This window comes from Caretta caretta, chromosome 11, assembly GCF_965140235.1.
Source record: "Caretta caretta isolate rCarCar2 chromosome 11, rCarCar1.hap1, whole genome shotgun sequence".
Classification (NCBI taxonomy): Eukaryota; Metazoa; Chordata; order Testudines; family Cheloniidae; genus Caretta; species Caretta caretta.
The window spans coordinates 45,297,700-45,321,567 of record NC_134216.1 but is presented as its reverse complement, the minus strand read 5'-3'; the positions used below and the strand labels follow the sequence as shown (position 1 = coordinate 45,321,567).

Sequence of the window (23,868 nt, the reverse complement as noted above, 5' to 3'; positions counted from 1 at the left end):
ATAGGATATCACCAACCAGAAATCTGACAAGCGTTATAACTAGACATAAAGGTTACATTGTGCCCAATGAAAAAGCAACAGCAACAAGTGCCCCACAGAGCATTGGGGTCCTCCTGATGCAGTGGTTCTTAATCTTTACTGCAGCCTGTGCCCCTTTGGTTCTCAAAATATATTCTTGCAGCCGTTATCAAAAATCATTGAAGTAGGTCAGTTCTTCAAACCTAGATATATTTTTGTTTGTATATTACAGTAATAGTTAAAAATGTCTAATGTTAATAAATACATAGATTTGATTAAACAAAGTAGTTGTACCTACATGCCTGTGCTTAATTTGTGTTTTCGATGATTTACCTTCTAAAAAAATCCGGCATGTCTCGCACCCCCAGAAAGGGCATCTCGCACCCCAGGTTAAGAGCCACTGTCCTGATGTATACTGTGCATGCTTTGGAATGTATCATGAGGTTTTCGTGCATAGCTGGCTGAATTTTAATTTCAATAAGTCATCTAACAATTATATTTCTAAATCTTTTTGCAGAGGAACCAGAAGTTTTTATTGATATTGGAGCACAAGATTTTCTCTCTGTTCGTTCTGGTACAACAATTAAGATCCCAGCCATTATAAAGGGGCGTCCAGTTCCAAAAACATCTTGGGAATTTGAAGGAGAAGCCAAGAAGGCAATAAAGGTTATTAAAAGAACTGATTACTTTCTGTTCTTTTCTGTTCTTTCTGTTCTTTTAATCTGTTGCTAACTATTTAAAGAAATCTCTGTTACGTTTACTTTTTCTTCTTTATTTATAGGATGGAGTCAATAATATACCTGAAGATGCTCAGGTAATGTAAAAAAATTAAATTGTTTCTATATTGCTAAATTTTTCATTTTGTAATTATTTATAACCAATATATATTTCTTTTTATTTGCAGCTGGAAGTAACCAATACTACTTCAATAATTACTATCCCAGAATGTAACAGAGGCCATTCTGGAAGATACAGCATTACAGCAAAGAATAAAGCAGGACAGAAAACTGTAAACGTTAGAGTTAACGTCCTTGGTACGTCATATACATGTTGGAGTATTCATATAGAATTTTTCATGTTTTCTAGGTATTTATCTAAAACTGCTTCTGTTGTGCTTTTATGCTAACAGATGTGCCAGGGCCACCAAAAGACCTGAAAGTGAGTGATATAGCAAGATGTAGTTGCAAACTTTCATGGAAGATGCCAGACAATGACGGTGGAGACAGAATCAAAGGCTATGTTATAGAGAAGAGGACTGTTGAAGGGAAGGCCTGGACAAAAGTTAATCCAGACTGTGGAAGCACTTCCTTCATTGTACCTGATCTCATAGCCGGGCAACAATATTTCTTCCGTGTACGTGCAGAAAACCGCTTTGGTATTGGGCCGCCTGCAGACACAATCCAACGGACCACAGCCAGGGATCCAATCCGTAAGTTAAATCAAAATGGAACATCTCCTTTGATAACCAAATGCTACTATAATGTCGGTTGATTCCAATTTTTATTTGATTTTTAAAGATCCTCCTGATCCACCTATCAAACTCAAGATTGGTCTTGTAACTAAAAACACTGTTAGCTTGACATGGAAACCTCCAAAGAATGATGGTGGTGCCCCTGTTACACATTATAATATTGAGTGTCTTCACTGGGATCGTACTGGGGAAGGGAAAGAGTCTTGGAAACAGTGCAATAGACGTGATGTAGAGGAAACAAAGTTTACTGTTGAGGACCTGAAAGAAGGTGAAGAATATGAATTCAGGGTCAAAGCTGTAAATGAAGCGGGTCCCAGCAGACCATCTGCTACAGTTGGCCCAATTGTTGTCAAAGACCAAACATGTAAGTACTGAACAATGCTGGAAAACAGAACATTTCATTATACAACTTTAAAAGTATATTTGCTTTTGTATCCCTTTTAATGGCAATTTATGTTTTTTGTGTTTCATACTAGGTCCACCATCAATTGAACTCAAAGAATTTATGGAGGTTGAGGAGGGAACAGATATTAACATTATAGCCAAGATAAAGGGTGTGCCATTCCCCACATTAACGTGGTTTAAAGCTACTCCAAAGAAACCTGATGACAAAACACCAGTACTGTATGATCAACATGTCAATAAGGTTGTGAGCGAAGATACTTGCACCTTACTAATCCAACAGTCTCGCAGAAGAGATACAGGCTTGTACACTTTAACTGCTGTAAATAATCTGGGAACTGCTTCAAAGGAGATGAGGCTGAATGTTCTTGGTAACTATCAAGGGGTTTTGTACAATTGCATGTGTTGATTCTGTGAATATGATACTTTATTTTAAATGTATTTTAATTATGCATTCATAATTCTTAAAATTTAACTTTCAGGACGTCCTGGACCACCAGAGGGACCCATTAAATTTGAATCCATTTCAACTGATCAGATGACCTTGTCTTGGCTTCCTCCTAAAGATGATGGTGGTTCTAAGATTACAAACTATGTTATTGAAAAAAGGGAAGCTAATAGAAGAACATGGGTACCTGTTACCAACGAGCCAAAGGAATGCATCTTCACTGTGCCCAAATTGCTGGAAGGCCATGAATATATGTTCCGCATCATGGCACAAAATAAATTTGGCATTGGGGAGCCTCTTGATAGTGAACCACAAACAGCAAGAAACCTTTTCAGTAAGTATGATATTGTGTTCAAATGTTAGTTGTTCTCATGCTTTGTAGTGACTTTGACAATGCAGAGTCTAAAGAATCAGCTCATCTATTATGGCAAAGCTGTAAATTACCAATTGCTTTTATGTCTACCACATATCTGAAATTTCTAGAATAGTTTGAAAGATTTTTACCATAGATATCCTGTTAGGTAGTTAACGTTTAAAATGTTAATGTTTTGTCTCTTTTCTTTGCTATATCTTAAAATACAGCTATATTTGGTTTTATTGAAACTGGACTGGATCATACAGTTATATTTGGGATAATACTGACCTTACCATTATGGAAGAGTTATTTCCTTAACTTGAGTTATGGAAAAAGACAATAAAGAATAAGGGAGTTAGCTTCTTAGTTGCTGGTCTAACAGAAAGGGAATGCTAGGTCTGAGAAAAGAAGACTATATTACAAACTTTTCCTACACACACTGGCCACAGAAAGGTACACAGAGGGCAAGTGAATGTTAACCTTGACAGTTAAATGAGACACAGACATTTTATATTTTAACATTTTGTTACAAAATTTGTGTAACTTTTTTTCCAGGTGTTCCTGGACCATGCGACAAGCCAACGGTTAGCAGCATAACATATGACTCCATGATTGTCAACTGGGAGGAACCAGAATATGATGGAGGCTCTCCTGTAACAGGTTACTGGCTAGAGCGTAAAGAGACCACTGGAAAGAGATGGACAAGGGTTAACCGTGATCCTATCAAACCTATGACCCTAGGCATTTCTTACAAAGTAACTGGTCTTATTGAAGGTTCAGAATATCAGTTCCGTGTATTGGCTATTAATGCAGCTGGTGTTGGTCCACCAAGCATGCCATCTGACCCAGCAATTGCTAGAGACCCTATTGGTAAATATGTTAAATTTATATTTTTCATATTGAAAATGTTCCATTGAGAAGAAAAAATGTATTGTTATAATGTAATGATATCATATTATTTTCCAGCCCCCCCTGGTCCGCCAATTCCAAAAGTTACTGACTGGACAAAGTCATCTGTTGATCTGGAATGGGCTCCACCATTAAAGGATGGTGGTTCTAAGATCACTGGTTACATAGTTGAATATAAAGAGGAAGGAAAGGAAGAATGGGAAAAGGTAGGTGAAATACTATTATAGGATTTGGGTTTCCTCTATCTTTAAACAATATTTTTCGCTAATGTATATTTGTACATATTCTCATTACACCAACTATATGGGACAAATTATCATGTCTTCTTTGTACAATAATTATCTTCGTAGTTTTAAAATATATGGCCAAATTCAAAAGTTAATATTTGCCACACTGTGGTGTCTAAGATACCTCAGTATTTTCCTAAACTCAGGTTCTCTAAACTTCACAGTTCTGTGCAGCAAAGTATGTTTATAGTTATCAATAAAGGAGCAGAAGGTTCATGTGAAAGTGGATATTAGGTACATAAGTAAAGGAGCCAATGGAATGTCAAATTATTCCTAGTTACTTTGCAAACAATGCCTCCACGTTCTCCTACTGCTTTTCAATAATACATTACTGAAAATCTCACTGGTGCATATAGAACAGAAGTTAATGTTTCCCAACCAGCAATTTGGTCATAAATACATGCCACTTGTCCAGTATGCCTACTTTTGCACCTCTTCACATATTTGCTATAAGCCAAATGCTGCCCCAACCTGTGCATAAAATCCATGTAAACAGGCTATGCACAAGAGATCCAGAAAGGCTCATGAGAAAGGGATTTTTTCCCACTTTTCCTCCTTTCACCTCCAAACTGGCATTTTGGTGTACAGGAACCCTATGCAGCCATTCGTCTGCCTCAGATCATGGACTCTGTTGTAACTGCTATGGCTCCTTTATGACTCCCTAGTTAGAGGAATTGTTCAAACTGATGAATCTGCATGATAGTACATCTCCAAGTCACTCTCCTGCATTTCCATTACCCTATATTCCCCTCACAATGTTCCCTTCAATCCGCATATCACTCATGTGCACCAGGATGTCCTGAATGCCTTCTCTGTGGAATGCCCATTCCTTGTATTTGAACAGTGCTGGTGTCACTGCATTTAGAGCCTGCTGTACTTGTGGATGTTGGACAGTTATACCATAACAGTTGTTTCGGATGCATGAGTGCCACCAATAGCCAATTCCTTTGTGGTGTTTGTGATTTTCTGATATTGACTGATGTTATAATCTTTTTCCAGGTAAAAGATAGAGAAATAAGAGGAACCAAGTTTGTTGTGACAGGATTAAAAGAAGGAAGTTTCTACAGATTTAGAGTTAGAGCAATAAATGCTGCTGGTATCGGAGAGCCTGGCGAAGTTACAGAAGTTATTGAAATGAAGGATAGAATTGGTATTTTACAATTTTTATTTTTAACATTTTTACCAATCAAAGTGAACAAACAGAAAATATATTGAATCATTTTGTTTATTTCTTACAGTCCCCCCTGATCTTCACTTGGATGCTAGTGTCAGAGACAGAATTGTTGTTCATGCTGGGGGAGTGATCCGGATCATAGCTTACGTCTCAGGAAAGCCACCTCCAACAGTCACATGGAGCAGGGATGAAAGAGCTTTACCGGAAGAAGCTAAAATTGAAGAAACAGCCATCAGCTCTTCTCTGGTTATTAAGAACTGCAAGAGAAGTTACCAAGGCCTCTACACTCTTTTTGCCAAAAATGCAGGTGGAGAACGGAAGAAGACTATTATTGTTGATGTGTTAGGTAAATCGGAAGTTCAGAATTTGCATACAATTTTGTTCTAAAAATATGGTTTCATAAAATCCAGTACATAAAACTAAATGTATACTTTTTCTTTCCATCTTAGATGTACCAGGGCCAGTTGGTGTTCCATTCCTTACTGAGAACCTAACCAATGACTCTTGCAAACTGACATGGTTTTCTCCAGAGGATGATGGTGGTTCTCCTATCACCAACTATATTATTGAAAAGCGTGAAGCTGACCGTAAAGCTTGGACCCCAGTAACCTATACAGTCACAAGACAGAATGCTACTGTTCAAGGGCTGATTGAAGGCAAGGCATACTTTTTCCGAATTGCACCTGAGAATATTATTGGCATGGGCCCATTCGTTGAGACAACAAAAGAGCTGGTCATCAGAGAACCAATATGTAAGTACATTTTTGTTTTATAGATTATTGTAATAGAAGGGAGATTGGCAAAAAAAAATGTATTCACCACATTGTTTATGTTTATTTACAGCTGTACCTGAGCGTCCAGAAGATCTGGAGGTAAAAGCCATTACCAAGGATTCTGTTACATTGACTTGGAACCCACCTAAATATAATGGAGGTTCCGACATAACTATGTATGTCCTAGAAAGCCGTCTCATTGGAAAAGAGAAATTCCACAGGGTTACAAAGGAGAAAATGCTTGATCGGAAATACACTGTTGAAGGACTGAAAGAAGGTGACACTTACGAATATCGTGTGAGTGCTTGCAATATTGTGGGACAAGGAAAACCATCTTTCTGCACAAAACCAATCACATGCAAGGATGAAATTGGTATGGTTCTATTTTTCATAATTCAGTTTGAAAACAATTTTTGGGTATATAATTTTTTTATTAATATTGCTACTTACCTTTTTTTTCCCCAATGATATCTTTTAGCTCCTCCAACACTTGAACTTGATTGTAGAGACAAGCTAATTGTTCGGGTTGGTGAAGCTTTCAGCCTCACCGGACGTTACTCAGGGAAGCCTGCACCAAAGGTGACTTGGTTAAAGGATGAAATTACAGTTAAAGAAGATAAGCGCACAAAGATTCAGACCACTCCAACAACCCTTTGCTTGGGGATATTAAAATCTATCCGAGAAGATTCAGGCAAATATTGTGTGATCATAGAGAACAGCGCCGGATCAAGAAAAGGTCTTTGTCAAGTCACTGTTGTTGGTAAGTGTAACGGAGCCATAAGAATGCTTGCTTTTAATAATAATTAGAACTGATCAAATAGAAGAAAGAGTGAATATTAAAATGAGTTATTTATAGAAATACTGTGAATTCACTCCTTTATTATTTGTGATATGTTATTCATTGATTTTGAGTATTCAATTAATTGCTGGTTTAAGTTTATTTACAATGAATAATTTGACACGCTCTAATAATAATATTTTGCACTATTTTAGCAAATTTCAATGCAAGATGATAAAGCACTTTGTAAGCATTAATTAATTAAGCCCAATAAGATAGGTATTAGTCTCATTTTACAGATGGGTAAACTAAAGGAAAGTGATTTGCTCAATATCACATAGTGAGAGAACAGCAGAGCCAAGAATAGAACGTTGGTGTCCTGATTCCCAGTTCTTTGTTCTAACAATTAGGTTATTCCAAGTTATATTTACAGTAGAATAGTGACACTGTTCAATCTGTGTATTGTCGGGTTTTTCTGTTCATTGTTTCTTTTAACAGATCGCCCTCAGCCTCCAGTAGGTCCAGTTATTTTTGATGAAGTTCATAAAGATCATATGATCGTCTCCTGGAAACCTCCATTAGATGATGGTGGCAGTGAAATTACAAATTATATTATTGAGAAGAAAGATGCACACAGGGATCTCTGGATGCCAGTAACATCTGCCAATGTCAAGACAACATGCAAAATTCCTAAACTGCTTGAGGGAAAAGAGTATGTTGTACGAATTTATGCTGAAAATCTTTATGGCATAAGTGATCCCCTAGTATCTGATGAAATGAAGGCCAAGGATCGTTTCAGTATGTTATTTATCTGCTACTTTATTTTAATAATTTAACCATCAGAATGCTTGTTATACTATAAATTCATTTAAAAATATTATTTCTTCAGGTGTTCCTTCTGCACCGGAGCAACCCATCATTAAAGATGTTACCAAAAATTCTGCCATAGTAATTTGGAACAGACCACATGATGGAGGCAAGCCAATAACTACTTATATTTTGGAAAAGAAGGAAACAATGTCTAATCGATGGGCCAGAGTCACCAAAGATCCGATTTTCCCAGAAACTCAGTTCAGGGTACCTGATCTCCTTGAAGGCTGTGAATATGAATTCCGTGTATCAGCAGCAAATGAAATTGGTGTTGGTGATCCTAGCCCACCTTCAAAGCCAGTCTTCGCTAAAGATCCAATTGGTAAAGTATAAAACAAAATCCATTCATATTCTGTGTGTTCCTGAAAATCTTTTTCAGATAGGTTTTAATGGTTTCTGATTTTTTTAATAGTCAAACCAAGTCCACCTATTAACCCTGAAGCAGTGGATAAAACAAAAAACTCAGTTGATTTGTCTTGGCAACCACCACGGCATGATGGCAAAGGCAAGATCATTGGCTATCTCGTTGAGTATCAGAAAGTTGGAGATGAAGATTGGAAGAAGGCCAATCTTACAGCAGACTCCTGCCCTGAAACAAAATACAAGGTCACTGGTCTTACTGAGGGTATGACCTATAAGTTCAGAGTCATGGCAGTCAATGCAGCAGGTGAATCAGAACCAGCTTATGTTCCTGATCCAATAGAAGTAAAGGACAGGCTTGGTAAGTGAAATAAACTCAGATAAGTTTATGAATAAAACATATTGTCAAAATGTGCTTGTTTACTAAAACTGGAATCTTTCTCCCAGAACCTCCAGAGCTGATACTTGATGCTAATATGGCACGGGAGCAACACATAAAAGCTGGAAATACACTAAGACTTAGTGCTGTAATTAAAGGAATTCCATTCCCAAAAGTGTCATGGAAGAAAGAAGGACAAGAGGTTTCACCCAAAGCAGATATTGAGGTTACGGGAGTTGGCAGTAAGCTGGAAATTCGTAACACTGTCCATGAAGATGGTGGAATTTACTCTTTGACTGTTGAGAATCCCGTTGGTTCAAAGACTGTTTCAGTAAAAGTCATTGTACTAGGTAATTATTTTTTGACTTTGTTTATACTGTATGCTTTTTATTATTTTATTGGCGATCAAAGAAATTGGATCTGCAGAGAACAAATGAATAATTTCAATGCAGAAATTATCAATAATAAAGAAACATAATATAAGAGCTGTATGAGAAAAGGACTGTAAATGACAAGCAGTACTTTTAGTAAAAATTTCCTTTCTATTGAAATGTGCTAAATTTTGTAAAATTAGTTTTGTTTATTAAATAAATATTCTTTACTTTTAAAAAAAATATTAGATAAACCCGGCCCACCTAGAAATCTGCAAGTAAGTGAAGTTAGAAAAGATTCTTGCTATCTCACTTGGAAGGAACCAGAGGACAATGGTGGTTCTGTCATTACCAACTATGTGGTGGAAAAGAAAGATGTAGCTGCTGCCCAGTGGGTACCCATCTCATCATCTTCCAAGAAACACAGTCATCTGGCTAAACATCTTATGGAAGGCACTCAGTATCTCTTCCGTGTTGCTGCTGAGAACCAGTATGGGCGAGGTCCATATGTTGACTGTCTCAAGCCAATCAAGGCTATGGACCCACTATGTAAGTATTTTTCATTGATGAGTTTTATTTTGAGTCTTTTTTGAACTTTGATTAACTGATCTTGTTAGTACAAATACAATATAGTGTATGTGTGTTGATTGGGCGTAGGTTGTTCACCCTATTACACTTCTTGTTTTTTGCTCTTAAAAGATCCTCCAGGGCCACCAAAGAATCTGCACCATGTAGATGTTGACAAAACAGAAATTTCCCTTGTTTGGAATAGGCCAGATCGTGATGGTGGTGCTGAAATCAATGGATATTTGGTGGAGTATCAAGAAGAAGGTGCAGAGGAATGGATTAAGTTCAAGACTGTACCCATGCTAGAGTGTGTTGTAACTGGTCTACAGCAAGGAAAGACTTACAAATTCCGTGTGAAAGCACAGAATATCGCGGGTCTTAGTCTTCCAGATACAACTATACCAATAGAGTGTCAAGAAAAACTAGGTACCTTTTTAATTTGTATGATTTCTTTCATTTCTTACTTTTAGTGTTCACCATGAAAAAATCATATTGTAATTTCTATATTTTTTTCTAATTCCAGTACCTCCATATGTGGAACTAGATGTGAAGTTAATGGAAGGTCTTGTTGTTAAAGCTGGTAGCACAGTCAGACTTCCTGCAATCATGAGAGGTGTACCTGTGCCCACTGCAAAATGGGTAACTGATGGCAATGAAATTAAAACAGAAGGCAACTACAAAATTGATACTGACAATTATTCAACAGTACTTACCATTAAAGACTGTGTAAGAAAAGATACTGGAGAATATCTTCTCACAGTGTCTAATGCAGCTGGCAGCAAAACTGTTGGTCTTCATCTTACTGTTTTGGATGTTCCTGGTCCACCCACTGGCCCCATTAATATTCTTGAAGTCACACCGGAACACATGATTATTTCCTGGCGTCCTCCTAAAGATGATGGTGGAAGCCCTGTGCTGAACTACATTGTTGAGAAGCGAGAATCCAAAAAAGAATCTTGGGGAGTGGTCTGTTCAGGAATCAATCAAACAAAACTTAAGGTTCCACGTCTACAGAAAGGTTGTGAATATATTTTCCGTGTCCGTGCAGAGAATAAGATAGGCATTGGTGCACCCCTCGATTCAACACCAACAGTTGCTAAACATATGTTTGATCCACCATCCCCACCTGGTAAACCAGTGGTTTCAGATATTACAGAAAATGCTGCAACAGTGTCTTGGACCCTACCAAAATCCGATGGCGGAAGTCCAATAACTGGATACATTCTTGAGCGTCGGGAAATATCTGGCAAATGGGTACGTGTCAACAAGACACCAGTGCTTCAACTGAAGTTCAGAGCCACCGGTCTTTTTGAGGGCAACACATACGAATTCCGAGTTTTTGCAGAAAACATGGTTGGCATAAGCCAACCATCCCCAGTTTCTGACCCAGTAAAAGTTTCACGCCCTATTAGACCACCTGGACCTCCCATTAATCCAAAACTAAAAGACAAGACCAGAGAAACAGCTGACCTGGTGTGGACAAAGCCTCTCAAAGATGGTGGCAGCCCTATTTTGGGATATGTTGTGGAATGTCAGAAAACTGGAACTACACAGTGGAATAGGATTAATAAAGATGAACTCATTCAACAGTGTGCCTTCAGGGTACCTGGGCTAATTGAAGGAAATGAATATAGATTCCGTATAAAAGCTGCTAACATCGTTGGAGAAGGAGAGCCCAGAGAACTGCCAGAAACTGTTCTTGTAAAGGATATTCATTCTCCTCCAGAAATAGATCTAGATCTGACCTGTCGTGACTTAATCACCATCAGAGTAGGCCAAACAATCCATATTACTGGTAGAGTAAAAGGCAGACCAGACCCTGACATAACATGGTCTAAGGATGGCAAAGTATTAGTCCAAGATAAGCGTGTTGAGATGGTTCATGAATTCCCTCGCATTGAACTGCAGGTGAAAGAAGCCACAAGAGACGATCATGGAAAATACATCATTTCAGCAAAGAACAGCAGTGGACATGCTCAAGCATTTGCCCTTGTTAATGTACTTGACAGACCTGGACCATGCCAGAACTTGAAGATAAGCTATGTTACAAAAGATTCTTGTATGCTCACTTGGGAAAACCCAGTAGATAACGGTGGCTCAGAAATTACAAATTACATAGTAGAGTATCGTGAGCCAAACCAGAAAGGATGGTCAATTCTCTCTTCTAATGTTACCAAACGATTAGTAAAGGCAAGTCTCATAGAAAACCATGAATACTTCTTCAGAGTTTGTGCAGAAAACAAAGTAGGGCCAGGCCCTGTCATTGAGACCAAGACTCCTATCCTTGCCATTAATCCTGTCGATAGGCCTGGTCCACCAGAAAACCTTCACATTGCAGAAACAGGAAAGACATTTGTGTATCTGAAATGGAGAAGACCAGATTATGATGGTGGAAGCCCCAATTTATCTTACCACGTTGAAAGAAAACTGAAGGATTCAGATGAATGGGAAAGGGTGCACAAGGGCAGTATTAAGGAAACACAGTACATGGTTGATAAATGCATTGAAAATAAAATATATCAATTCAGAGTTCAGACCAAGAATGAGGGAGGTGAAAGTGACTGGGTGAAGACAAGTGAAGTTGTTGTGAAGGAAGAACTGCAGAAACCAGTCCTTGATCTGAAGTTAAGTGGTGTGCTAACTGTAAAAGCAGGTGACTCTATTAGACTTGAGGCCGGACTTAAAGGCAAGCCACAACCAGAAGTGGTATGGACAAAGGACAGAGATGCCACAGATTTAACCAAATCTCCAAGAGTCACAATTGAAACAACTTCTAATTCATCTAAATTTGTTCTCACAAAATCTAAGCGTAGTGATGGTGGTAAATATGTGATTACTGCAACTAATGCAGCTGGTAGTTTTGTAGCTTATGCTACTGTTAATGTTTTGGATAAACCTGGTCCTGTAAGAAATCTGAAGATCTCTGACATTTCAAGTGATAGGTGTACTGTCAACTGGGACCCACCTCAAGATGATGGCGGTTGTGAAATACAAAACTACATCTTAGAAAAATGTGAGAGCAAGCGTATGGTTTGGTCTACATACTCTGCCGCTGTTCTAACAAGTCATGCAAATGTGACACGCCTCATAGAAGGCAATGAGTATATCTTCAGGGTTCGAGCAGAGAATAAGATGGGCACTGGCCCTCCAACAGAAACAAAACCAATTATTGCAAAAACAAAGTATGACAGACCTGGCCGTCCTGATCCCCCCGAAGTCACTAAAGTCAGTAAAAATGAGATGACTGTAGTTTGGAACCCACCAGAATATGATGGTGGCAAATCAATTACAGGATATATATTAGAGAAGAAAGAGAAACGAGCATTAAGATGGGTTCCTGTTACTAAGAGTGCAATCCCAGAGAGACGCAAGAAGGTTACAGATCTCATTCCAGGACATGAATATCAATTCCGTGTTAAGGCTGAAAATGAAATTGGTCTTGGAGAACCAAGCTTGCCATCGAGACCGGTAGTGGCAAAAGACCCAATAGGTACTGTAGTGATATATTTTACTGTTATTAAAATAAAACATTTAATTAACAGGTTGCTTAGTTGCTTAGATGCATTCTTCTTCCTGCCCTTTATCGTGTCTTTCAGAACCTCCTGGTCCTCCAATTAATCTGAAGGTGGTTGACAGCACAAAGAGTTCCATCACTCTCGGATGGGGAAAACCAGTTTATGATGGTGGTGCACCAATTATTGGATATGTTGTGGAAATGAGACCAAAAGTTGAAAGTGCAGCTCCTGATGTAGGATGGAAACGATGTAATGTTACTGCACAAGTTATTCATACAGAATTTACAGTTACCAGCCTGGATGAGAAACAACTATATGAGTTCCGGGTTTGTGCCCAAAACCAGGTTGGCATTGGCCGACCAGCTGAATTGAAGGAAGCAGTGTCTCCTAAAGAAATACTTGGTGATTTTTTTCTATCTTATCTATGAATTCATGCATCATTTATTTGCTATATTTAGATTTTATTTCACATTCTGAACTTTTGTTGTTGTTTTTCTTTAACGTTTGTTTCAGAACCTCCTGAGATTGATTTGGATGCAAGCCTAAGAAAATTAGTCACAGTCAGAGCAGGATGTCCCATTAGACTATTTGGCATTGTTAGAGGGCGACCAGCACCTAAAGTCACCTGGAGGAGAGTGGGTATTGATAATGTGGTCAGAAAAGGACAGGTTGATCTGGTTGACACTATGGCCTTCCTTGTCATCCCCAATTCTACACGTGATGATTCAGGAAAATATTCTTTGACAGTTGTTAACCCAGCTGGAGAAAAGGCCGTATTTGTGAATGTCAGAGTCCTTGGTGAGTCGCCACAAACAATTTTGTAAACACATCAGTTTTATTATTCTTTAATTATTTATTACAGGGATTTTTATGGCTCCTTTCACAATATCATTTGAGTATCACTGTACATGGCTAATATTAATTCCACATGTATAGGAAGTCATTAACCAAACTTTCATTGTAATTTAATAAGGATTTTTAAGAGAGGACTGATATATGAATTAATGTTTCATTATAGATACTCCTGGACCTGTGGCCAAGTTCAGTGTTTCAGATGTCACAAAAATGTCATGTCAGCTTTCATGGGTACCGCCTGAGAATGATGGTGGTAGTCCAGTAACTCACTACATCCTGGAGAAACGTGAGGCTGACAGAAAGACCTGGTCAACAATCATTGCAGATGTAAAGAAAACTAGTTTCAAAGTAGCTAACCTTGTACCTGGAAATGAATACTACTTTAGAGTAACTGCTGTCAATGAATATGGTCCAGGTGTTCCAACAGAAGCACCAAAACCAATCTTGGCATCAGATCCACTAAGTAAGTATTTTTTAATGTAGATCTTTTATTCTTGCATCTTTATTTGCTTTAATCTCCAGTAAGCTTCTGATTTTTCATGAATGTGGATGTGTCTAAATTCTGTATTGCTGCTAACCTCTCAATGACAGTGGAATAAATATTCCTGTGCAGATATGTTTGCTGAATAAAAATTAAAACCCTGAATACTTATTGTAACTCTATATTAATTTAATCACTCTGGTAGTTTCTAATGTGACATGTTTTCTAAATCAAAAAAATGTCTCTTTTAAATAAAGTCCTTTTTGAATTAAGCAATCAGAATTCTTAGTAATTCTACCAAAGCATGCCCAGTTAAAGTGATGATGTTGTAATATATCTGCTTTGTTTTTTCTTAAGGTGAGCCTGATCCACCAAGAAAACTTGAAGTTACTGAAATTACAAAGAACAGTGCAACTTTAGGCTGGTTGCCACCACTGCGTGATGGAGGCTCTAAAATTGATGGATACATTATTAGCTACAAAGAAGAAGAACAACCTGAGGATCGCTGGACACAATATTCCATTGTCAAAGATCTGAACATTGTTGTAGCTGGCCTGAAAGAAGGAAAGAAATACCAATTTAGAGTGGCAGCTAGAAATGCTGTGGGAGTAAGTTTGCCAAGAGAAACTGAAGGAATGTTTGAAATTAAAGAACAACTCAGTAAGTAACTAATTATTACTATATATACCATTTAAAATCTATTTTAATAATGAAATGAACAAGGTTTTTGGTTGATGGAGTCCTAGGAAATCAATTTTTAAATGATCTCTTCTGCACTTCTGTAGAAGATCAAACTTTAAGTCACCAGTCTCCTGAATCCCAGGAAGTCTAAGATGTTTTTAAGAACAAGTTACACAAACATCTGTTGGGGTGGACTAGGTATACTTAGTCTTGCCTCAGCATGGAGCGATAGACTAGGTGTTCTCTTGAGGTCCTTTCCAGCTCTCAAATTTCTATGATTTGAAGATGGCATCAGGAAAGCAGCATACTCAACCCCCTGTCAGAGAGTGTGTGTCATGTCACTTCACAGTGACCCTTCCTGATGATTAAGTGGCATAGCTATGCTCCAAAGATTGCCATCCAGTTACCCTTGGCTAAAAGGATGATAATGGTTTTTAAGTGCTGCTAGTGTCTTAGGCACTGTTCAAATATATGAGAAGACAATCTGAACACAAAAACATTCACTTACCTTCTAAATCAGAATATAAAGATAGAAAGTCAGCGTTTACACCGACAGCTATGGAGCATCTGTTTTCAGGGGTGTTTACATCATTCAGATCTGTAGTTCAGACTATTAAAACATCCCTACTGAACTGAGACTAAGGATACTATCTATAAAATCCTCAGGGCTCCAGCAGACATGCAGAGGACACTTGCATGACAAAATAAAATAATTTTTCACAGGGAGTTACAAATATTTGTGTTTGTTTGTCTTTTTTAGTGCCACCTAAGATCCTGATGCCAGATCATGTTAATATTAAAGCTGGGCAGAAACTCAGAATTGAAGCATATGTCTATGGGAAACCTCAGCCAATCTGTAAATGGATGAAAGGAGAACAAGATGTATTTACATCCAGTCGTCTGGCTGTGCATAAAGCAGAAAACTCTTCTGTTCTCATCATTAAGGATGTGACTAGGAAAGACAGTGATTACTATACCCTTACTGCAGAAAACAGCTCGGGTATTGCCACTCAAAGAATCAGAGTGGTAGTCATGGGTAACTTTCATTTTTAACCTAACTTTCTACACAGCTAGATACAAGATATTTCATGCTCTACTATTTTCTTAAATTTTTCACCTTACATCTTTATGCAGATGCCCCGGGTCCACCACAGCCTCCATTTGACATTTCTGATATAGATGCGGATGCTTGCACACTTGCATGGCATATGCCTCTCGAAGATGGTGGCAGTAACATTACAAACTATGTGGTTGAAAAGTGTGATGTAAGTCGGGGAGACTGGATAACAGCTGTAGCTTCTGTCACAAAGACAAGCTGCAGAGTTGGAAAACTGATCCCTGGACAAGAGTATATGTTCCGTGTTCGTGCTGAAAATCGTTTTGGCATTTCTGAGCCACTCACATCTGACAAGATGGTTGCAAGGTTCCCATTTGGTATGTCAGTTTTAAATGATGGCATTTCTCTGATTTTAATTCTTCTAACAGTAAAAGAACCGGTAATGTTATCTGATTTGTTTTTCCACAGATGTTCCAAGTCAACCAAAGAATGCGCATGTTACCAAGGTCAACAAGGACTGTATTTTTGTGGCTTGGGACAAACCAGACAGTGATGGAGGCAGTCCAATTACTGGTTACCTCATAGAGCGTAAAGAAAGAAATAGTTTGCTGTGGGTGAAGGCTAATGATACACTTGTGCGTTCTACAGAGTATCCTTGTGCAGGTCTAATTGAAGGTCTCGAGTATACTTTCAGAATTTATGCCCTGAACAAAGCTGGAGCAAGCAAACCTAGCAAGCCAACTGATTTTGTTACGGCAAGATCCCCAGTTGGTAAGCAAAACATTTAAATGATTTGTTATATGTCATTAATATTTATGGTCAATTTACGTTATTTAATTTTACTTACAACTAGTAGTAATACATTTACTTTAATAATAATTGCAACTTTATAATCATCACTTTTCCCATTTCTTTAATGTTTTATATGCAATATGAATACACTGTATCTACATATTGTGTAATCTAGCATTTTTGTGGTTTTTTAGAGGGATGTGCTATGAATACCATCCACCACTGTAAAATATTTTTCTGAAATGTACAAATGTTTTGATGAGGGTAAGCTTATGATGGTCTTCTTTGTTTTTAGATCCTCCTGGTAAACCTGAAGTTATTGATGTCACTAAGAGTACTGTGTCACTTGTATGGACAAGACCAAAGCATGATGGTGGAAGCAAAATTATTGGCTACTTTGTTGAAGCCTGCAAACTGCCTGGTGATAAGTGGGTACGATGCAATTCTACTCCGCATCAAATTCCTCAAGAAGAATACACTGCTACTGATTTGGAAGAAAATGCTCAATATCAATTTAGAGCAATTGCCAAGACAGCAATTAACATTAGCTGGCCTTCTGAGCCTTCTGACCCAGTGACCATTCAGGCAGAAAATGGTAAGGAATGTATACTTGTGAAGTATTTGCAAACTCTGATAATGTTCAATCATGCTTTTTTACCTGGTATTCATATGATATGTTTAAATCTTTTAGGTTGGTAAGTTCTCTTCTTTTTGTTTCTTTTCAGTTCCTCCCAGAATAGAACTAGATGTATCTATGAAATCATTGCTTACAGTAAAAGCTGGAACTAATGTTTGTCTTGAAGCTAATGTGTATGGCAAACCTATGCCAATAATTACTTGGAAGAAAGAAGGAGAAGTTTTAAAACCAGCTGAAGGCATTAAGATCACCACTAAAAGAAATCTGTCCACTGTGGAGTTGTTCAGTGTTAACAGGAAGCAGACAGGAGACTATACTATTACCGCTGAAAATGCAAGTGGTTCCAGATCAGCAACCATTAAGCTTAAAGTACTTGGTAGGTTAAAGATTATTTATTAGTCCATATTTATAACTTGGATAATATAGCAAAAGCTAGAGATATAACTATTGATCATTAATTTTTCCAGATAAGCCTGGTCCTCCTGCCTCAGTTAAAATCACCAATATGTGGGCAGATCGTGCAATGCTTTCTTGGGAGCCTCCTCTTGAAGATGGAGGTTCAGAAATTACTAACTATATTGTTGACAAGCGTGAAACAAGCAGACCAAATTGGGCCCAAGTCACTGCCAATGTACCAATTACGAGCTGCAGTGTAGAAAAACTGATAGAAGGACATGAATATCAGTTCCGCATTTGTGCTGAAAACAAATACGGTGTGGGAGATCCCATCTTCACTGAGCCAACAGTTGCTAAAAATCCATATGGTAAGCTTGTTGCTCAGCATGGTTTTGTGATTAATTGTTTTTATGCACATTTAAGAATATGAAAATAATTTTCAATAAATCTTTACAGATGTACCTGGGCCTTGCGATCCACCTGTAATTAGTAATATAACAAAGGATTTTATGACTGTTAGCTGGAAGCCACCAGCTGATGATGGTGGGTCCCCTGTGACTGGATACATACTTGAAAAACGTGAAACTAAGACTGTTAACTGGACAAAGGTAAACAGGAAGCCTGTCATAGAAAGAACTGTAAAGGCCACTGGACTCCAAGAAGGAACGGAGTATGAGTACAGAGTGACAGCACTGAATAAGGCTGGACCAGGCAAACCTAGTGGACCATCTAAGGCAGCATATGCTCGTGATCCTCAGTGTAAGTTAAAAACATTTATTTTGATTTTCTTCTGAAATGTCCAAATGCTTTTGCTCAGTATTATTGTTTAATATATTCTATGTAACTTCCTATTGTTTTCATTCTCAGATCCTCCTGGCCCTCCGGCCTTCCCAAAAGTGGTTGACACAACCCGCAATTCTATAAGCCTGTCTTGGAGTAAACCAGCATATGATGGCGGAAGCCCCATTATTGGTTATCTAGTTGAAGTAAAAAGAGCTGACACAGATAACTGGGTCAGATGCAATCTGCCGAAAAACCTACAGGATACCCATTACATGGTAACTGGACTGTCAGAAAATACAGAATATCAGTTCCGTATTTATGCTGTCAATAAGATTGGATACAGTGACCCAAGTGATGTACCTGACAAACACCTTGCCAAAGACATTTTAAGTAAGTATTCTGGAAAATAAATGAACTTGCTGCTTTCAGTGAAGATTTATGAAGTAGATTTAGAAGCTTAAAGGAGGGGCTTGTCACAGCTTGTAGCAAGAGAACACAGGACGGTCTGGTATCTAGGAGCCTGAGAGAGCTTGTTTTACAGAGTGTGGGAAGATTGGCAACAGAAGAGGAATGAGATTGGAGTCATTTTTTAGGGCAGGTAGTGCCTGCTCTTCCTGTCTCCTCACCAGTAATTCTGCCACCTTCTTGGGTCTTCAAGATTTTTCCCTTTTCCACCCAGCCCTCATTCAGACTATCCAGATCTCTCTCTCCTCTTCCTCAGGCCTTCAGTATCTCCTACCTTTCAAGGAATTTGGAGCCCAGCTGCCTATACTAAGACCTTGTGGTTTTCTGGGGCATCTTGCCTGATTTAATTGTATGGGGCTGTTGTCTCCCATTGACATTCAGGCTACTTCATCATACACAACTAAATGAAGCAAAAATGTAGCACCACCCAGTAATAGTTACGCTTGTGCAGGGTTAAAAAGTACAGGACAGGCAGCTGAGTTACAAGTTCTTTCAAGATAAGGAGGAAGAGGGACTGATTCACATGATGGGTGGGGGGAAAAAGAGATGTAGTTGATGAGAGGAGGAGGAAGCACTGCAGAAGGAGTTCAGTCTATCAATTATCTTGAATCTAGGTCAAAACCACCGTTTAAATAACACCAGCTGAGACACAGGAACAGGCCTTCCAATCAAGTACAATGCCAGGAAACTGGGACTTCTGCTCACAGCAATTTTAGTGCTACATTTAAATATTGAATTTATAATGTATGCATCTTTAATTACCAATGCAGTTCCTCCTGAGGGAGATCTTGATGCAGAACTGAGGAAAGTACTTATATTACGTGCTGGAGTCACAATGAGGATTTATGTGCCAGTAAGAGGACGTCCACCTCCAAAGATTAATTGGTCTAAAGTGAATGCCAACATAAGAGACAGGAAAGGGCTAGATATCAAGTCAACTGATTTTGACACTTTCCTACGCTGTGAAAATGTAAACAAATATGATGCTGGAAAATATGTCTTGAGTCTAGAGAACAGCAGTGGCAAAAAATCATACACCATGGTTGTGAAAGTACTTGGTAAGTGCCAGAATTATTACTAATCTTAAGTATTAGTTATTTTTAAAATTAATGTAATACCAGTTAATATTTTCTGTATTTTGATTATTAAATCAAATATTTATTTTGCATTCATATAGATACTCCCGGACCTCCAATTAATCTGATTGTAAAAGAAGCATCTAAGGACTCTGCCTTTATTTCCTGGGAGCCTCCTTTAATTGATGGTGGCAGTCCAGTCACAAACTATATTGTTGAAAAACGAGATGCGGAGAGAAAATCATGGTCCACAGTTTCAACGGAATGCCCAAAGACAAGTTTCAGGATAACTAATTTAGAGGAAGGGAAATCATACTTTTTCAGGGTGCTCGCTGAAAATGAATACGGCATTGGTGACCCCTGTGAAACTCGGGATGCTATTAAAGCTTCTGGTGAGAAAACTGAATATTGTTTTCCTACTTTACTTTTAAAATGAGCTTGTTTTTAATTTGTAATTGAGACTTACCAATGTTTTTATTCCTTCTAGAAACACCCGGCCCAGTTGTTGACCTAAAAGCTTTGGCTGTAACAAAGTCATCCTGCAGTCTAGCCTGGAAAAAGCCTATCAGTGATGGTGGAAGCCGTATCATTGCATACAGTGTTGAGATTATGACTTCTGATGATTCATGGCAAGAAGTTATGAGGTCAAAGAACCTCCAGTTTTCAACGAAAGACTTGACGGAAGGGAAGGAGTATACTTTCAGAGTAAGAGCACAGAATGATGCTGGATATGGAACTCCAAGTGAGATTACAGTTGTGGCAAGAGATGATGTTGGTAAGTATTTCTCCAAATTCATGACTACTCTCTTTCATTTATCCAAATTATATGATGCTTTATACATAGTGCCCATCATGCATGTATACATATCAGTTTAGTTTAGAACTGAATTAACATTTTAAAATAAAGGTTTTTATGCTCAAAAGAATAACTGATAACTTTTTATTTTGCAGTGGCACCCGATCTTGATTTAAGAGCTCTACCTGATTTGTGCTATTTAGCTAAAGAAGGTAGTAGTTTCCATCTTAAAATCCCAATTAAAGGAAAACCTGCCCCAACTGTAACATGGAAGAAAGGTGAAGACCAGGTACTCACTGAGACTGGAAGAGTTGCCTTTGAGTCTACAGCAGTTAACACCAGTCTTTTGGTACGTGACTGCCAGAAAGGTGATGCTGGAAAATACACAATCACTCTGAAGAACAGTGCTGGCAGTAAGGAAGGCACTATTTCCATAAAAGTTGTTGGCAAACCTGGCATCCCAACAGGACCTGTGAAATTTGAAGAAGTCACAGCTGATGCTATAACCTTAAAATGGGGACCTCCAAAAGATGATGGTGGCTCAGAAATCACTAATTATATCATAGAGAAGAGAGATAATATAAACAATAAATGGGTGACATGTGCTTCTGCTGTCCAGAAAACTACATTTAGAGTTTCAAGACTTCATGAGGGAAATGAATATACTTTCAGGATCAGTGCTGAAAATAAATATGGAGTAGGTGAAGGCCTTAAATCTGACCCTGTGGTTGCAAGACATCCATTTGGTAATCATAAGTTATAATCTTTTTCATTAAAAATGATATAATCTTGATATTTCCTTTTTATGCTAATTTATTTTTAACATATTTTCTAGATGTGCCAGATGCTCCTCCACCACCCAAAATTGTTGATGTTAGGCATGATTCTGCATCTCTAACTTGGACTGACCCAAAGAAAACTGGCGGCTCACCAATCACAGGTATTTGCCTTAAAACCTTCTCACCATTTTTCCCTCTAGCTCTTCTTTCTTCTTATTGAAAAGTAAAATAAAACTATTACTTTATTTGTTTTAATGTACCCCTTACTTATATATTTTTAGAATTATACTTCTTTTTCATTCTTTTAGTATATATGCTTGTTTTTAAAATAATAATAAAAAAATTAAGATTCAGTGAAAGTTAGAAAAAAAAAAAAGAGGACTTGTGACATTATAGCTGTTTCATGCGCATATGGCCAAATCTTGTAAGGAAGGGACAATAGGTGCACCTATATAAATTCATATTTGCATGCATAAATTAGCATTTGCATTCACAAATCATGTAACTGCATATATATATATAATTTACATTCATATCTATTCCTTAATCTACCTTTAAATGTTCTTGCAACAGTAGCTGATCCAATCTTTCATACAGATACAGCATAGTATGGTGGGCAGTTGACTGTGAAAATGAAAATTTTTATAATATTACCTGCTATTTTCCATTTTACTATTCATCTTTGTAGGTTATCACCTTGAATTTAAAGAAAGAAATAGCCTTCTGTGGAAGAGAGCTAACAAGACTCCATTAAGGATGAAAGACTTCAGAGTAACAGGGTTAACTGAAGGTCTGGAGTACGAATTCAGAGTGATGGCAATCAACCTGGCAGGAGTAGGTAAACCAAGCCTGCCATCTGAACCAATCGTGGCACTTGATCCCATTGGTAAGTCATCAGAAGAAAAAAGAAAATTCTGCGGGTTGAAAAAATTGGCGTTTGTTTTACTATTGTTTTATTTTGATTTTTTTTAAGATCCTCCTGGGAAACCTGAAGTTATCACTATAACTAGGAACTCAGTAACTCTCATTTGGACAGAACCGAAGTATGATGGTGGACATAAGTTAATTGGCTACATAGTTGAAAAACGTGACTTGCCTTCAAAGTCTTGGACAAAAGCTAATCATGTGAATGTTCCAGACTGTGCATTTACTGTAACTGACCTTTTTGAAGGTGGGAAGTATGAGTTCAGAATTAGAGCAAAGAACACTGCTGGTGCTATCAGTCCTCCATCAGAACCTACAGGAACCATAATATGCAAGGATGAGTATGGTGCGTAGACCCTATCAAAAATATAGGGGAGTCGGTTGGTTTGTTAAATTATTGTTTAAAACATACTCTCTTGCTCTCTTTTCTGACAAACGTGCTTTTCTTTTACAGAGGCACCAACTATTGTTATTGATCCTACTTTGAAAGAAGGCTTGATTGTCAAAGCAGGAGATACCATTACAATGTCTGCTATTAGCATCCGTGGCAAACCACTTCCAACTTCAGCATGGTCCAAAGCAGGAAAAGACTATAAGCCTTCAGATATTGTACACATTGAAACAACTCCAACTTCCTCCACACTTAATGTCAAATATGCAGCCAGGAAAGATTCTGGTGAATACACAATCACTGCAAGCAATCCTTTTGGAACTAAACAGGAGCATGTGCATGTGAAAGTTTTAGATGTACCTGGACCCCCTGGGCCTATTGAGGTCAGCAACGTCTCAGCTGAAAAAGCTACTCTTACGTGGTCAGCTCCTGCAGAAGATGGTGGATCACCCATCAAGTCTTATGTACTTGAAAAGAGAGAAACTAGCCGACTCCTGTGGACTTTAATTGCTGAAAATATTGAAACTTGCAGGCATGTTGTTAGCAAGCTCATTCAAGGAAATGAATACATCTTCCGTGTCTCAGCTGTGAACCAGTACGGCAAGGGTGAACCAGTACAGTCAGAACCAGTTAAAATGGTGGATAGATTTGGTAAGTAGAAAAGGTTAACATTTTAACCAAGTGCTCATTATAGTATTTCAAGGCTCATGTATGTTTCAAAAACTCTGTATTTTTTCCCTATTAGGTCCCCCAGGTCCTCCTGGAAAACCAGAAGTAACAAATGTAACTAAAAATAGTGCAGCTGTTACCTGGAAAAGGCCAATTGATGACGGTGGTAGTGAGATCACAGGCTACTACGTGGAAAGGAAAGAAAAGAAAGGTTTGAGATGGGTCAGAGTAACGAAGAAACCAGTTTCAGACCTTAGATGCAAAGTGACTGGACTCCAAGAAGGAAATGAATATGAATTCCGCGTCAGTGCAGAAAATAGAGCAGGGGTTGGACCACCAAGTGATGCTTCAAACCCAGTACTAATTAAAGATGCTGCATGTTAGTATCATGTCTTTACTGCAGAGTTCA

The 23,868-nt window shown here is 38.1% G+C and overlaps 1 protein-coding gene across 1 annotated transcript in view; it reads left to right on the top strand.

Annotated features, from left to right (window-relative positions):
* The window catches only part of TTN (titin), a 311,267-nt gene that overhangs the window by 240,863 nt on the left and 46,536 nt on the right, over positions 1-23,868 (top strand). Inside the window, exons 246-287 of the mRNA XM_075117654.1 lie at positions 536-684; positions 800-832; positions 923-1,052; positions 1,148-1,447; positions 1,536-1,853; positions 1,966-2,262; positions 2,374-2,673; positions 3,250-3,564; positions 3,661-3,809; positions 4,890-5,040; positions 5,129-5,410; positions 5,514-5,816; positions 5,908-6,210; positions 6,316-6,597; positions 7,114-7,413; positions 7,505-7,807; positions 7,898-8,206; positions 8,293-8,574; positions 8,845-9,144; positions 9,295-9,588; positions 9,686-12,652; positions 12,759-13,079; positions 13,191-13,475; positions 13,696-13,995; positions 14,371-14,673; positions 15,455-15,730; positions 15,829-16,128; positions 16,220-16,522; positions 16,839-17,138; positions 17,269-17,556; positions 17,648-17,944; positions 18,033-18,335; positions 18,444-18,749; positions 19,595-19,882; positions 20,002-20,292; positions 20,388-20,675; positions 20,852-21,442; positions 21,532-21,636; positions 22,164-22,361; positions 22,449-22,745; positions 22,854-23,441; positions 23,536-23,838. Coding sequence (XP_074973755.1) covers positions 536-684; positions 800-832; positions 923-1,052; positions 1,148-1,447; positions 1,536-1,853; positions 1,966-2,262; positions 2,374-2,673; positions 3,250-3,564; positions 3,661-3,809; positions 4,890-5,040; positions 5,129-5,410; positions 5,514-5,816; positions 5,908-6,210; positions 6,316-6,597; positions 7,114-7,413; positions 7,505-7,807; positions 7,898-8,206; positions 8,293-8,574; positions 8,845-9,144; positions 9,295-9,588; positions 9,686-12,652; positions 12,759-13,079; positions 13,191-13,475; positions 13,696-13,995; positions 14,371-14,673; positions 15,455-15,730; positions 15,829-16,128; positions 16,220-16,522; positions 16,839-17,138; positions 17,269-17,556; positions 17,648-17,944; positions 18,033-18,335; positions 18,444-18,749; positions 19,595-19,882; positions 20,002-20,292; positions 20,388-20,675; positions 20,852-21,442; positions 21,532-21,636; positions 22,164-22,361; positions 22,449-22,745; positions 22,854-23,441; positions 23,536-23,838 — 14,598 coding nt within the window. The remainder of the gene's footprint in view (positions 1-535; positions 685-799; positions 833-922; positions 1,053-1,147; positions 1,448-1,535; positions 1,854-1,965; positions 2,263-2,373; positions 2,674-3,249; positions 3,565-3,660; positions 3,810-4,889; positions 5,041-5,128; positions 5,411-5,513; positions 5,817-5,907; positions 6,211-6,315; positions 6,598-7,113; positions 7,414-7,504; positions 7,808-7,897; positions 8,207-8,292; positions 8,575-8,844; positions 9,145-9,294; positions 9,589-9,685; positions 12,653-12,758; positions 13,080-13,190; positions 13,476-13,695; positions 13,996-14,370; positions 14,674-15,454; positions 15,731-15,828; positions 16,129-16,219; positions 16,523-16,838; positions 17,139-17,268; positions 17,557-17,647; positions 17,945-18,032; positions 18,336-18,443; positions 18,750-19,594; positions 19,883-20,001; positions 20,293-20,387; positions 20,676-20,851; positions 21,443-21,531; positions 21,637-22,163; positions 22,362-22,448; positions 22,746-22,853; positions 23,442-23,535; positions 23,839-23,868) is intronic.